This window comes from Nerophis lumbriciformis, linkage group LG21 (assembly GCF_033978685.3).
Source record: "Nerophis lumbriciformis linkage group LG21, RoL_Nlum_v2.1, whole genome shotgun sequence".
NCBI lineage: Eukaryota > Metazoa > Chordata > Actinopteri > Syngnathiformes > Syngnathidae > Nerophis > Nerophis lumbriciformis.
Window position 1 is genome coordinate 33729567 of NC_084568.2, and position 13427 is coordinate 33742993.

Genomic DNA, 13427 nt, shown 5'->3' on the forward strand with positions numbered 1-13427 from the left:
TATATATATATATATATATATATATATATATATACACATATATATATATATATATGTATATATGTATATATGTATATATATATATATATATATATATATATATATATATATATATATATATATATATATATATACACATATATATATATATATATATGTATATATGTATATATGTATATATATATATATATATATATATATGTGTATATATATATATATATATATATATATATATATATATATATATATATATATATATATATATATATATATATATATATATATATATATATATATATATATATATATATATATAGTGTTGCGTTTTGGACCAGTTGTTCCTCCCAGGGAATTCAAGTCACAAGTCGCTCCCAAGCTCTTTACGACACTTAAAGCTGAGTTGAAAAACCACCAGAGACAGAATAGGTATTTTGTAATATATTTGCAAAGCTTTGCATATATATATATATACATTTAGACCAGTCCAGTACAGAACATTCTATCGAGCCGCCAAGATGGTCTGTCCCCCCTCGACCAAAACCCCTCTCCTCTTAAGTCTCTCTTCCTCCCCCCCTGGCAGTCATGTCTCTCTAGCCAAAACAAATGCTTATTATCGCTCTCTCTAACATTCCTCACTTCAAGGTTAAGCACACAGTTTTGCAGACAACCAAAAGACCACATTTGGAAGAAAAACACTAGCTGTTTTGTAATATGACAATGAAATAAAAAGAAGTAATACTTAAATTCGGATATATGTAAATATCTGCCTACAGATACAGTACAGGCCAAAAATTTGGACACACCTTCTCATTCAATGTGTTTTCTTTATTTTCATGACTATTTACATTGTAGATTGTCACTGAAGGCATCAAAACTATGAATGAACACATGTGGAGTTATGTACTTAACAAAAAAGGTGTAATAACTGAAAACATGTTTTATATTCTAGATTCTAGATTACAATTGTTACTCTGAATATTTGCATTGTCACTTTAAAAACACTCTATTGGATTCATATATATATATATATATATATATATATATATATATATATATATATATATATATATATATATATATATATATATATATATATACACAGATACAGTACAGGCCAAAAGTTTGGACACACCTTCTCATTCAATGTGTTTTCTTTATTTTCATGACCATTTACATTGTAGATTGTCACTGAAGGCATCAAAACTGTGAATGAACATGTGGAGTTATGTACTTAGAAAGGTGAAAAAACATGTTTTATATTCTAGTTTCTTCAAGATAGCCACCCTTCGCTCTGATTACTGTTTTGCACACTCTTGGCATTAACTCGATGAGCTTCAAGAGGTAGTCACCTGAAAGGGGTTTCACTTCACAGGTGTCATAGTTTTGATGCCTCCATTAAATAAAATAAAATAAAGAAAACACATTGAAATGAGAAGGTGTGTCCAAACATTTGGCCTATACTGTATATTAATGCAGTTTTACATTTATTTTTGTTTAGCAAAATACGCGTTTATCACTTGAAAGTTTTAAAAACAGTGCGTTTGTAATAAAAATAGTTCATGAATTCCAATCACATTTATTACATGAATGGAAATGTGTGCAAAACTGGAACATACATAAGTGCCCTAAAATAAATGAGCTGGTTGGATCTCTCGGTGAGGCGGCTTGCTGAAGTCTGCCAAATTTTAGAACTGTCTGCATTACTTTAATTACAATAAATGAACCGATTATTGATGTGGGATCTGAACCGAGGATGTCTGTGGCTTGTGCAGCCCTTTGAGACACTTGTGATTTAGGGCTATATATATAAACATTGATTGATTGATTGATGTTTACTAATCGATTATTTCCCCCACCTCTAGTATTTAAATCATTGCATTTCATCAACAACTTTGGACATTTCCATGCACTTTGGAAATGCCTTCAGGTGGCACTCAAGACAATGACTCAATTCAAGTTGAAATTCAGTGGCAGCAAACAGTGAAACCCATAGGGATTCAACTCGTGGATGAGAACTGAAATATCTGGCATCCTCTGTGACTTGAATATATGCCAAGTCAGCATCAATGAACGCCAAATCTAAACTTGGATTATTAGCTGATGTTGGAATGGAGCCTGCCTCCACGCATCCAGAGGCTAGAACTCCAAAATAAACTACTTCACCCGTGTCCCGTTGGTTGTTCGGCTCCTTGACCTGTGGACTTCATTATGTGCGAACAGCCACCGGAGAAACGTGCGTTCTCGATTGTATGCTTGAAAATGGGAAGAGCTTGATGAAAAATGGGAAAGGAACAAATGTGCTGGGCTTTTCTTTCGTACCTACTTCAAAATGGTGCTGGTACGAACCAGATACGACTTAAGCAGTCACATGGTAAAAACACGGCCCTTTTTCCACCCTCCAATGTGCCTGCATGTGGTACTAGGCTTTATAATTCACACAAACACAAGCACAATTTGAAATTGTTGTGGCATGTGTTGACGTTAAACGTTCTTCATTTCATCTTTCACAGGGACCACCAGGTTTCCAAGGACCCCAAGGCCCACCCGGTTCATCTGTAAGGTTCATTCACACTTCCAGTGCATCTTATCTCCTTTTTAAAGGGGAACATTATCACAATTTCAGAATGGTTAAAACCATTTAAAATCAGTTCCCAGTGGCTTATTATATTTTTCGAAGTTTTTTTTCAAAATTTTACCCATCACGCAATATCCCTAAAAAAAGCTTCAAAGTGCCTGATTTTAACCATCGTTATAAACACCCGTCCATTTTCCTGTGACGTCACATAGTGAAGCCAACACAAACAAACATGGCGGAAAGAACAGCAAGCTATAGCGACATTAGCTCGGATTCAGACTCGGATTTCAGCGGCTTAAGCGATTCAACAGATTACGAATGTATTGAAACGGATGGTTGTAGTGTGGAGGCAGGTAGCGAAAACGAAATTGAAGAAGAAACTGAAGCTATTGAGCCATATCGGTTTGAAGCGTATACAAGCGAAACCGACGAAAACGACACGGGAGAAAGCGAGGACGAATTCGGCGATCGCCTTCTAACCAACGATTGGTATGTGTTTGTTTGGGATTAAAGGAAACTAACAACTATGAACTAGGTTTACAGCATATGAAATACATTTGGCAACAACATGCACTTTGAGAGTGCAGACAGCCCAATTTTCATCAATTAATATATTATGTAGACATACCCTCATCCGCGCTCTTTTCCTGAAAGCTGATCTGTCCAGTTTTGGAGTTGATGTCAGCAGGCCAGGGAAGCTAGGGTCGATATTCTTCTCTTGATCATCTTCTTTGGCATAAGGGACGGTGTGAGCCAAGACATCCAGGGGGTTTAGCTCGCTCGTCTGCGGGAACAAACTGCCGCCATTGCTTGCCGTGCTAGCGAGGTCCTTTGTCCCTGAATTGCTCACACACTCCGGCAGATTCAATGGGGGTCTGGCGGCAGATTTCTTTGACTTTATCGTTGGAAATGCATCTGCTTTGAGTGTCGCAGGATATCCACACATTCTTGCCATCTCTGTCGTAGCATAGCTTTCGTCGGTAAAGTGTGCGGAACAAACGTCCAATTTCTTGCCACTTTCGCATCTGTGGGCCACTGGTGCAACTTGAATCCGTCCCTGTTCGTGTTGTTACACCCTCCGACAACACACCGACGAGGCATGATGTCTCCAAGGTACGGAAAACAGTCGAAAAAACGGAAAATAACAGAGCTGATTTGACTCAGTGTTTGAGAAAATGGCGGATTGCTTCCCGATGTGACGTCACGCGAATATTAGAAAGGCGTTTAATTCGCCAAAATTCACCCATTTAGAGTTCGGAAATCGGTTAAAAAAATATGTGGTCTTTTTTCTGCAACATCAAGGTATATATTGACGCTTACATAGGTCTGGTGATAATGTTCCCCTTTAACCACAGCAGTGAAAGTCTGTGTGGGCGATGTTCTGAAAAGTTTGCTTCAAAGGTGCTAAAATGATCATATCGAAAAATGGACTTCACAGTGGAAAACTCGAACAAATCCTTCATCTACATGCAGCCTGTATAATCTTTGTTTGCACCAGAAATACTGGTCATTTTCCATTTAAAATCAAGCAGCCCTTGATTATGCAGTTGCATCACTCCATCTTCTGCCTTTCCGTGCGTCTTTTTAATGAAAAGTTATTTCAGACGAAGCACTGATTGAGTCTTCTTCCTGATGAGAGCGAGAGCCCCTCCAGTCCGTCCCCCTCTTGATGCAGATTTATAGCGTTGGTAGCGCAAATGAATGAGCTGGGAGAGTGGAAGTCATTTGCAGCGTAGTAGCACTTTAAAGCAGGTGCTAGCTTTGGCTTGCATGTGTGTCGGTTTGCGCCGCTTGTGTGAAAAGCTTCGCCTAATGCATTAGTCATCATCATTGTTTCAGAAATTGCTCACAATGGCCAGCTGCCAGTCCTCCTAGACGATCAATTAGCAATCACTTTCTCTAAATGACGATCATCAGTAATCACATTGTGATGAAGGCAATTAGACAGCACATGCATGTTTATTTTCCTTCAAAAGTTTCAACATTAAAAATCGAAATTGATCATTCCCAACCTTTATGTCAACACAGACAGTGGAACCTCTAAAACAACAACAACAATGTGTGCCACCTCATGGGCATCTAAATATAACTCTGCAAGGTTTTTTTTTTTTTTTAAATGGTTTTGTTGTTGTTTTTCCCCCCAACATCGGTAAACAAAGAGCACATTTTTACTGCATTGCGACCATGTATTTATATTCACAACCAATTAATTAGACTACACTGCAAAAAGTCAGTGTTCAAAAACAAGAAAAAAAAAATACAAAAATGAGGGGTATTTTATTTGAACTAAGCAAAATTATCTGCCAATAGAACAAAAAAATTCGGCTTGTCAAGACTTTTTTAAACAAGTAAAATTAGCTAACCTCAATGAACCCAAAATACCTTAAAATAAGTATATTCTCACTAATAACAAGTGCACTTTTCTCGGTCGAAAAAAAAAAGAGACCTTTTTGCTTAATATGTTGAAAAATATTCTTAAATTAAGTAAATGTTAGTGCCATTATCTTGACATAATGATATGCCCTCGGCATCATGATTTTTTTTCCATGCTTACTTTAAAAAAGTAGTTTTATACTTGTGAGTGATGACACAGCTTTGCAACACTTGATATTCTAGTTTCAAGCATGTTTTACTCAATATAGGTCATCAAATCTCAGCAACAAGCTGTAATATCTTACTGAGATCATTTAGGACCAAAACCCTTAAAACAAGTAAAACACTCTCACATAAAATCTGCTTAGTGAGCTGCTTAGTGAGCTAACCTACTCAGTGGCCTAGTGGTTAGAGTGTCTGCCCTGAGATCGGTAGGTTGTGAGTTCAAACCCCGGTCGAGTCATACCAAAGACTATAAAAAAATGGGACCCATTACCTCCCTGCTTGGCACTCAGCATCAAGGGTTGGAATTGGGGGTTAAATCACCAAAATGATTCCCGGGCGCGGCCACCGCTGCTGCCCACTGCTCCCCTCACCTCCCAGGGGGTGATCAAGGGTGATGGGTCAAATGCAGAGAATAATCTCGCCACACCTAGTGTGTGTGTGACAATCATTGGTACTTTAACTTTAACTTTTTTTAATTATCTTATCAGACAGAAAATAAGCAAATATCACCCTTATTTGACATATTTAATCTTACTTAGATTTCACTTTTTGCAGTGTCGTCATTTCTTCAATAGTACATGTTCAGAGTGGAAGGGTCCCAAAACCAACTCTTCAGATCTTATCATGGTTCGGTTTTCAGTTCTGTTTGGTGTACATTGTTGATCTTTTCAACACCCCAAAATTCCACATACCCTAATAATTGAAGTTAAAGTACCAATGATTGTCACACACACACACTAGGTGTGGCGAAATTATTCTCTGCATTTGACCCATCACCCTTGATCACCCCCTGGGAGGTGAGGGGAGCAGTGGGCAGCTGCTGTGCCGCGCCCGGGAATCATTTTTGGTGATTTAACCCCCAATTCCAACCCTTGATGCTGAGTGCCAAGCAGGGAGGTAATGGCTCCCATTTTTATAGTCTTTGGTATGACTCGACCGGGGTTTGAACTCACAACCTACCCATCTCAGGGCGGACACTCTAACCACTAGGCCACTAATAATCAAATATTTATCAGTTGTAGTTCACACGTACATGCTCCATACTTATTTGTAACACAATCAAAAAAGAAAACAAAATATACATCTTACTTTCGGGGCTATCGAGCGCGCCGGTATTTAAGCAGCACCCACCAAATTTTAGAAGAAATACCGTATTTCTCGGACTATAAGTCGCTCCAGCCGAAAATGCACAATAAAGAAGGAAAAAACATATATAAGTCGCACTGGAGTATAAGTCGAAATTTTTGGGTAAATGTATTTGATAAAAGCCAACACCAAGAATAGACATTTGAAAGGCAATTTAAAATAAATAAAGAATAGTGAACAACAGGCTGAATAAGTGTACGTTATATGAGGCATAAATAACCAACTGGTATGTTAACGTAACATATTATGGTAAGAGTCATTCAAATAACTATAACATATAGAACATGCTATACGTTTACCAAACAATCTGTCACTCCTAATCGCTAAATCCCATGAAATCTTCCTCCCCGGTGTCGACTCTTGTAATCTGCAGTATATGATTTCCTTTTCGGTGCCATTTTAGTTCAGTCCTTCTCAGTTTTTATAAGTTACCGTTAATGTTGATGTGATCCATTTTAATAGCTCCAGCAGTAAAACACTCTAACATAAAATCTGCTTAGTGAGAAGAATGATCTTATCAGACAGAAAATAAGCAAATATCACCCTTATTTGACATATTTCATCTTACTTAGATTTCACTTTTGCATATAGCAGTTAGCATCCCACAATGCACTTCTGCCATGACCCGCCCCCGCCAAATTCTTATTGGTTGGCGTGTGAGACGATTGCGGACATTTTCTTCGTCGCTCACGCGAATGAGATAAATAATATTATTTGATATTTTACGGTAATGTGTTAATAATTTCACACATAAGTCGCTCCTGAGTATAAGTCGCACCCCCGGCCAAACTATGAAAAAAAACTGCGACTTATAGCCCGAAAAATACGGTAATTATTTTTACATATATTAGCCGCACCGGACCATAAGCCGCAAATTTATACTGATACAAAAGATTTTGTAAATGTTTATTTACATACCCTAATTGTTTTCAAACGGTGTCTGTAACACTGCAGTAAAACGGTTAATTAAACAAGGGAATTGATTGATTGATTGATTGAAACTTTTATTAGTAGATTGCACAGTACAGTACATATTCTGTACAATATGTAAATGGTAACACTCCAATAAGTTTTTCAACTTGTTTAAGTCGTGGTCCACGTTAATCAATTCATGGTGAACCTACTCAGTGGCCTAGTGGTTAGAGTGTCCGCCCTGAGATCGGTAGGTTGTGAGTTCAAACCCCGGCCGAGTCATACCAAAGACTATAAAAAGGGGACCCATTACCTCCCTGCTTGGCACTCAGCATCAAGGGTTGGAATTGGGGGTTAAATCACCAAAATGATTCCCGGGCGCGGCCACCGCTGCTGCCCACTGCTCCCCTCACCTCCCAGGGGGTGATCAAGAGTGATGGGTCAAATGCAGCGAATAATCTCGCCACACCTAGTGTGTGTGTGACAATCATTGGTACTTTAACTTTAACTTTAACCAGGGCTGCGGAAGTTAGCTTTACAATCAGCGAAACAGACTCAAATACTGTGATGTTTTGGTGAATTTATGAAACTGAAACAATACAAAAAGAATAATACTAACACAGACACTTGTAAGCGTGTTAACATATTGATTACATTGCGATAGCCCGTACAAATATGTATAAAAACACTCCTACAGACATCACACATGGGACGGTTTAGTAAGTATGGATTGTTTTAGTTGTTTAGTATTTTAAAACGTGTAAATGTTGCTTGGAGTATCTCTATCGTAATTATCTTACAAGAATGAGTATTATATTATTTTAGTTGTATTATACCAGGGGTCGGCAACCCGCGGCTCTTTAGCGCCGCCCTAGTGGCTCTCTGGAGCTTTTTCAAAAATGTATGAAAAATGGAAAAAGATGAGGGGAAAAAAATAATAATTTTGTTTTAATATGGTTTCTGTAGGAGGACAAACATGACACAAACCTCCCTAATTGTTATAAAGCACACTGTTTATATTAAACATGCTTCACTGATTCGAGTATTTGGCGAGTGCCGTTTTGTCCTACTAATTTTGGCGGTCCTTGAACTCACCGTAGTTTGTTTACTTGTATAACTTTCTCCGACTTTCTAGGACGTGTTTTATGCCACTTCTTTTTCTGTCTCATTTTGTCCACCAAACTTTTAACGTTGTGCATGAATGCACAAAGGTGAGTTTTGTTGATGTTATTGACTTGTTGGAGTGCTAATCAGACATATTTGGTCACTGCATGACTGCAAGCTAATCGATGCTAACATGCTATTTAGGCTAGCTATATGTACATATTGCATCATTATGCCTCATTTGTAGCTATATTTGAGCTCATTTAGTTTCCTTTAAGTCCTCTTAATTCAATTTAAATCTCATGACACACTATCTGTATGTAATATGGCTTTTAATTTGTTCCGGCTCCAGACAGATTTGTTTTTGTATTTTTGGTCCAATATGGCTCTTTCAACATTTTGGGTTGCCGACCCCTGTATTATACAGTATTTAATTTTTAGAGTTTAGAGTTTTAGAGTGTAATATCTCTAACTGTGCAATGTCTCGTCTTCACGACGGCAACAGTTAGAACCTGAAACCAATTATTTCACTGCCCATTTACATTTTTACGAGGCGTGCTCCCCATTGGAATTCTTGCACCCGCGCATGTGTATGAATCCAAGGAATGTGGAAATCTAATTGCGCATTGAAGGAATCTCTCATGCTATATTTCTGTAGTTTTGTCTTTTAATATACATACGTTTCACGCCTCAAACTGTTAAAGGATCTAATGTATGATGTATTAGGTTATGGTACACATATAAATATGTTGGAAATCAAGTGCCACAAGGCATGCTGGGCGCCTTTCTCAGCAGAAAAAACATAACCAAATCAAACATACATTTGGTTGTGTGCAGTGTGAAAGTTGTATATCAAATGAACGGGCTACAAAAATATAGCATTATTTAGTGTAATTACATTTCCGCATGCCTTGGGGAGCGTGTCTCGCCAGAACAACACAGTGGATTGTTTGGCTTTTTGAGCCTTTACTGTAGTAGACCTTGTATATAACACAGTACTACTACTTCACTTTAATAAATGGTGGACTTGGATTGTTTAAGGATGATACATACTGCATGTAGTTAGCAAAACTCATTAAAATGAAAGTGATTCCAGAAGGAGACATTATATTTGTAATATCGACTTGACTTGTCCTTGCATGTTTATTCTAGAGATGTCCGATAATATCGGACTGCTGATATTATCGGCCGATAAATGCTTTAAAATGTAATATCGGAAATTATCGGTATCGGTTTCAAAAAGTATAATATATGACTTTTTAAAACGCTGCTGTACTGAGGGGTACACGGACGTAGGGACAAGTACAGAGCAGTCATACTTGCCAACTTTCCCGATTTTCCCGGGAGACTCACGGATTTCAGTGCCCCTCCCGAAAATCTCCCGGGGAAACCATTCTCCCGAATTCCTCCCGATTTCCACCCAGACAACAATATTGGGGGCGTGCCAGCCCAATCACATAATATCTACGGCTTTTCACACACACAAGTGAATGCAAGTCATACTTGATCAACAGCCATACAGGTCACACCGAGGGTGGGCGTATAAACAACTTTAACACTGTTACAAATATGCGCCACACTGTGAACCCACACCAAACAAGAATGACAAACACATTTCGGGAGAACATCCGCACCGTAACACAACATAAACACAACAGAACAAATACCCAGAACCCCTTGCAGCGCTAACTCTTTCGGGACGCTACAATATAACCCCCCCCCCCAACCTCAACCCCACACACCTCAACCTCCTCATACTCTCTCAGGGAGAGCATGTCCCAAATTCCAAGCTGCTGTTTTGAGGCATGTTATAAAAAATAATGCATAACTTGAGTTGATTTCTTTTGGAAAACCTTGTTACATTGTTTAATGCAGGGGTGCTCATTACGTCGATCGCGAGCTACCGGTCGATCTCGGAAGGTGTGTCAGTCGATCACCAGCCAGGCATTAAAAAAATAGTCCTAAAAATGAGCGATCATAAATCTTCACTATGACGTCACTTTTGTCACTTGATTGACATTCACGGCACCCAAGGGTCTTCTGAGATGACGCTGGCTGCTGCCAGCTCATTAAAATTACCGACTGGAAGGCGAGAAACACTTTATTTCAACAGACTCTGGCGCCGTACCTGTCGTCAAAACTCCAAAGACACAGTTGCGCTAACAAAATAAGAGTCTCAGAAAGCTGGCGTGCACAAGCTAGCAAGCTACGGAGTTTGCTGACCATGTATTTCTTGTAAAGTGTATACAAAGGAGTACGGAAGCTGGACAAATAAGATGCCAAAAACCAACCACTTTCATGTGGTATTAGACAGAAAGGAGGACTTTTTTTCTCCTCCATTCGAAAATGCGGATGTTATCAGCACCACTGTCCAATCAATGCAAGTCATCAGAATCAGGTAATACACCAACTTATATTCTTGTCTTCATGAAAGAAAGGAATCTATGTGTTAAACATGCTTGTATTATCTTTAAACACCTTTCATTTTTTAACAATATTAACTATATGTGTTAAACATGCTTGCATTATCATTAAATACCTTTAACTTGTTAACAAAAACATATATTTCATAAATAAGTAAATATAAATTATATATATGAATGAGGTAGATCCCCACGACTTGATCAATTGAAAAGTAGCTCGCCTGCAGAAAAAGTGTGAGCACCCCTGGTTTAATACATCCAGCGGGACATCACAACAAAATTAGGCATAATAATGTGTTAATTCCACGACTGTATATATCGTTATCGGTTGATATTGGAATCGGTAATTAAGAGTTGGATATCGGCAAAAAAGCCATTATCGGACATCTCTAGTTTTCTCCAAACATACATATTACATCCCCTTCCCTCACCTCATTAGGGTCAGCCAGGTGAGCAAGGGCCATCAGGACCAGCTGGACTCAAGGGTGAACAGGAAAGTATCTGCCAATCGATACCTCTGCAATGATATCATGTAGACAACTAATTTTTTCCACCATCTTTGCCTTAGGGCCCTTCAGGGACTCCTGGGTATCCAGGTTCCATGGGGCCTCCTGGAATGCCTGTAAGCAACTTTGCTAGCCTCATTATAAAAGACCGGTGGGATTGACAGGGGTCCGACACCTGGGATGGAAACATTGGTGGTTACTTTCACTCACTAACTGCTCCTTTCTTTTTTTTCCTGCAGGGATTGAAGGCTGAGCGTGGGAGCCCAGGAGCCGCCGGTGAGAAAGGAGAAGCGGTACGTCCCGACACTAATGCCGTGTGTCTCGTTAAACGCAATGTAGCTGCAGGTAGTGTTTGACATTCTCACCCTTGCTGCAGGGTCCTGCTGGTCTCCCCGGGTACCAAGGACAGGCGGGCGCAGCAGTCAGTCTTTCGTTTGTTTGCTTGTTTTGAGCATATGCAAAGTAACTGACCTCTTCTTTGTTTGCAGGGAGGTAAAGGAGACACTGGACCAGCAGGACCTGATGGACCAAAGGGAGATCAGGTGAGTGTGGTCAAATAGTATACCAAAGCTGAATTACAACTATTTCACTTGTTTTATGTTTTCTTTGAAGGGCTTTCAAGGACAACCAGGATTCCCAGGACCACCGGTATGATTTCATATTTTCACTCATACATACATTTTGTGTTTGAATTATTGATGCTGCTAACCACCAAGTGTCCTATAGTCGTGAGTTAAAACCCTGGCATGGTCTCTAATTACCACTGTGAATGCCATTTCCCCCATTAATTGTAATTAACTCCAAAGTTACATTTGACACTCCCACCAGGATTTTGCTGGCTTTTTGTGGGATTGTCGCGGCCTAAAATGTCGCTACAAATTTATTTTTTAGAAATTTGAGGCTCATTTTTTATATAATTTTCTTTCTTTCTTTCTTTAGTTTATTTCGAACATGAACACACTTACAGCATAATACATCACACAATTTCATATCATTTCACTTTGTCCAAAAAGGAGTAGGAAGAAGCAAATCTTATTTAATCCTACCCCTTTCCCACTTCAGAGCGTTTACAATTATATACATTCATTTAATGACTTTTTTTTTATAGTAAAATGACATCCGTGAATGAGTAATACAACAGTTTTGTAATATATAATTAAGTCAGTCATTATTAACATACTGAGATGAAGAATATCTTATTTTCAATAAGGTTGTAAGTATTTCTCATAATTCTTCTTTGTACTTTGTAAGCACTTTTAATTTGAACAACCTCTTAAACTGGATCATATGAGTACAATGTTAATCCATTGCATCATTTAATTCCACATACTGATATGCTAAAGGTTCTAAGTCAGTGGTTCTTAACCTTGTTGGAGGTACCGAACCCCACCAGTTTCATATGCGCATTCACCGAACCATAATCATAAAATGATTTATTATATTAAAGAAATACTAATGAAGATATATTTTACAAACAGAAAGTTACAGGAATGTACACATGATCCCATGTTTACATCTCATTGTGCAACATGTGAATGTTTTAGTGGGAACTAAATGTGATATCTGAAAGTGGTACAAATTATTTCCAAAGCAGGACCCCCACCCAGAAATATAATACTAGTACACAGCTCATGAAAAACAATATGTTATAGTCATTGTAAGTGGGCCAAAACACTTATATTAAAAAATAATTTCATGGAAATGACTGCTGTCATTTGATTATAATGATAAAACATTGAACTTCTTATTTAGTCAGGTTTGGGACAGGTGTGCTGCAGGTCTGACGTCGCTCACATGTGCTCCACATGAATGCTCAAGGTGTTTTTGCGTTTGCTCACACATATGGAAAATTAGAGGAACATTGTTTGGGTGTATCCATAATACGCCGACAGGGAGAAGTTTGTGTTTACACGATAAGTCGTGTGTGTCTTGACCTCCGCGGCGGAGGCTCTGCCGAACCCCTGAGGCCGACTCACTGAACCCCTAGGGTTCGATCGAACCCAGGTTAAGAACCACTGTTCTAAGTGTTGTACGTGCATACAAATGTTTTAAATTAAGGTTATATTTCTCCTCTTTAGTAGAGAAGAATTGTTGTACATTCTTTGGTAGCAGGTTATAGTTTCCTTTGTACATCTAGCTGTTTGCAATTTTACCAAATCAAAC

General features: G+C 38.5%; 1 protein-coding gene across 3 annotated transcripts in view; it reads left to right on the top strand.

Annotated features, from left to right (window-relative positions):
- The window catches only part of col16a1 (collagen, type XVI, alpha 1), a 375244-nt gene that overhangs the window by 322927 nt on the left and 38890 nt on the right, over positions 1–13427 (top strand). For all 3 annotated transcript variants that reach the window (XM_072915591.1, XM_072915590.1, XM_072915592.1), the window contains 7 exons: positions 2511–2555; positions 11198–11249; positions 11325–11380; positions 11504–11557; positions 11641–11685; positions 11753–11806; positions 11877–11912. In XM_072915591.1, coding sequence (XP_072771692.1) covers positions 2511–2555; positions 11198–11249; positions 11325–11380; positions 11504–11557; positions 11641–11685; positions 11753–11806; positions 11877–11912 — 342 coding nt within the window. The remainder of the gene's footprint in view (positions 1–2510; positions 2556–11197; positions 11250–11324; positions 11381–11503; positions 11558–11640; positions 11686–11752; positions 11807–11876; positions 11913–13427) is intronic.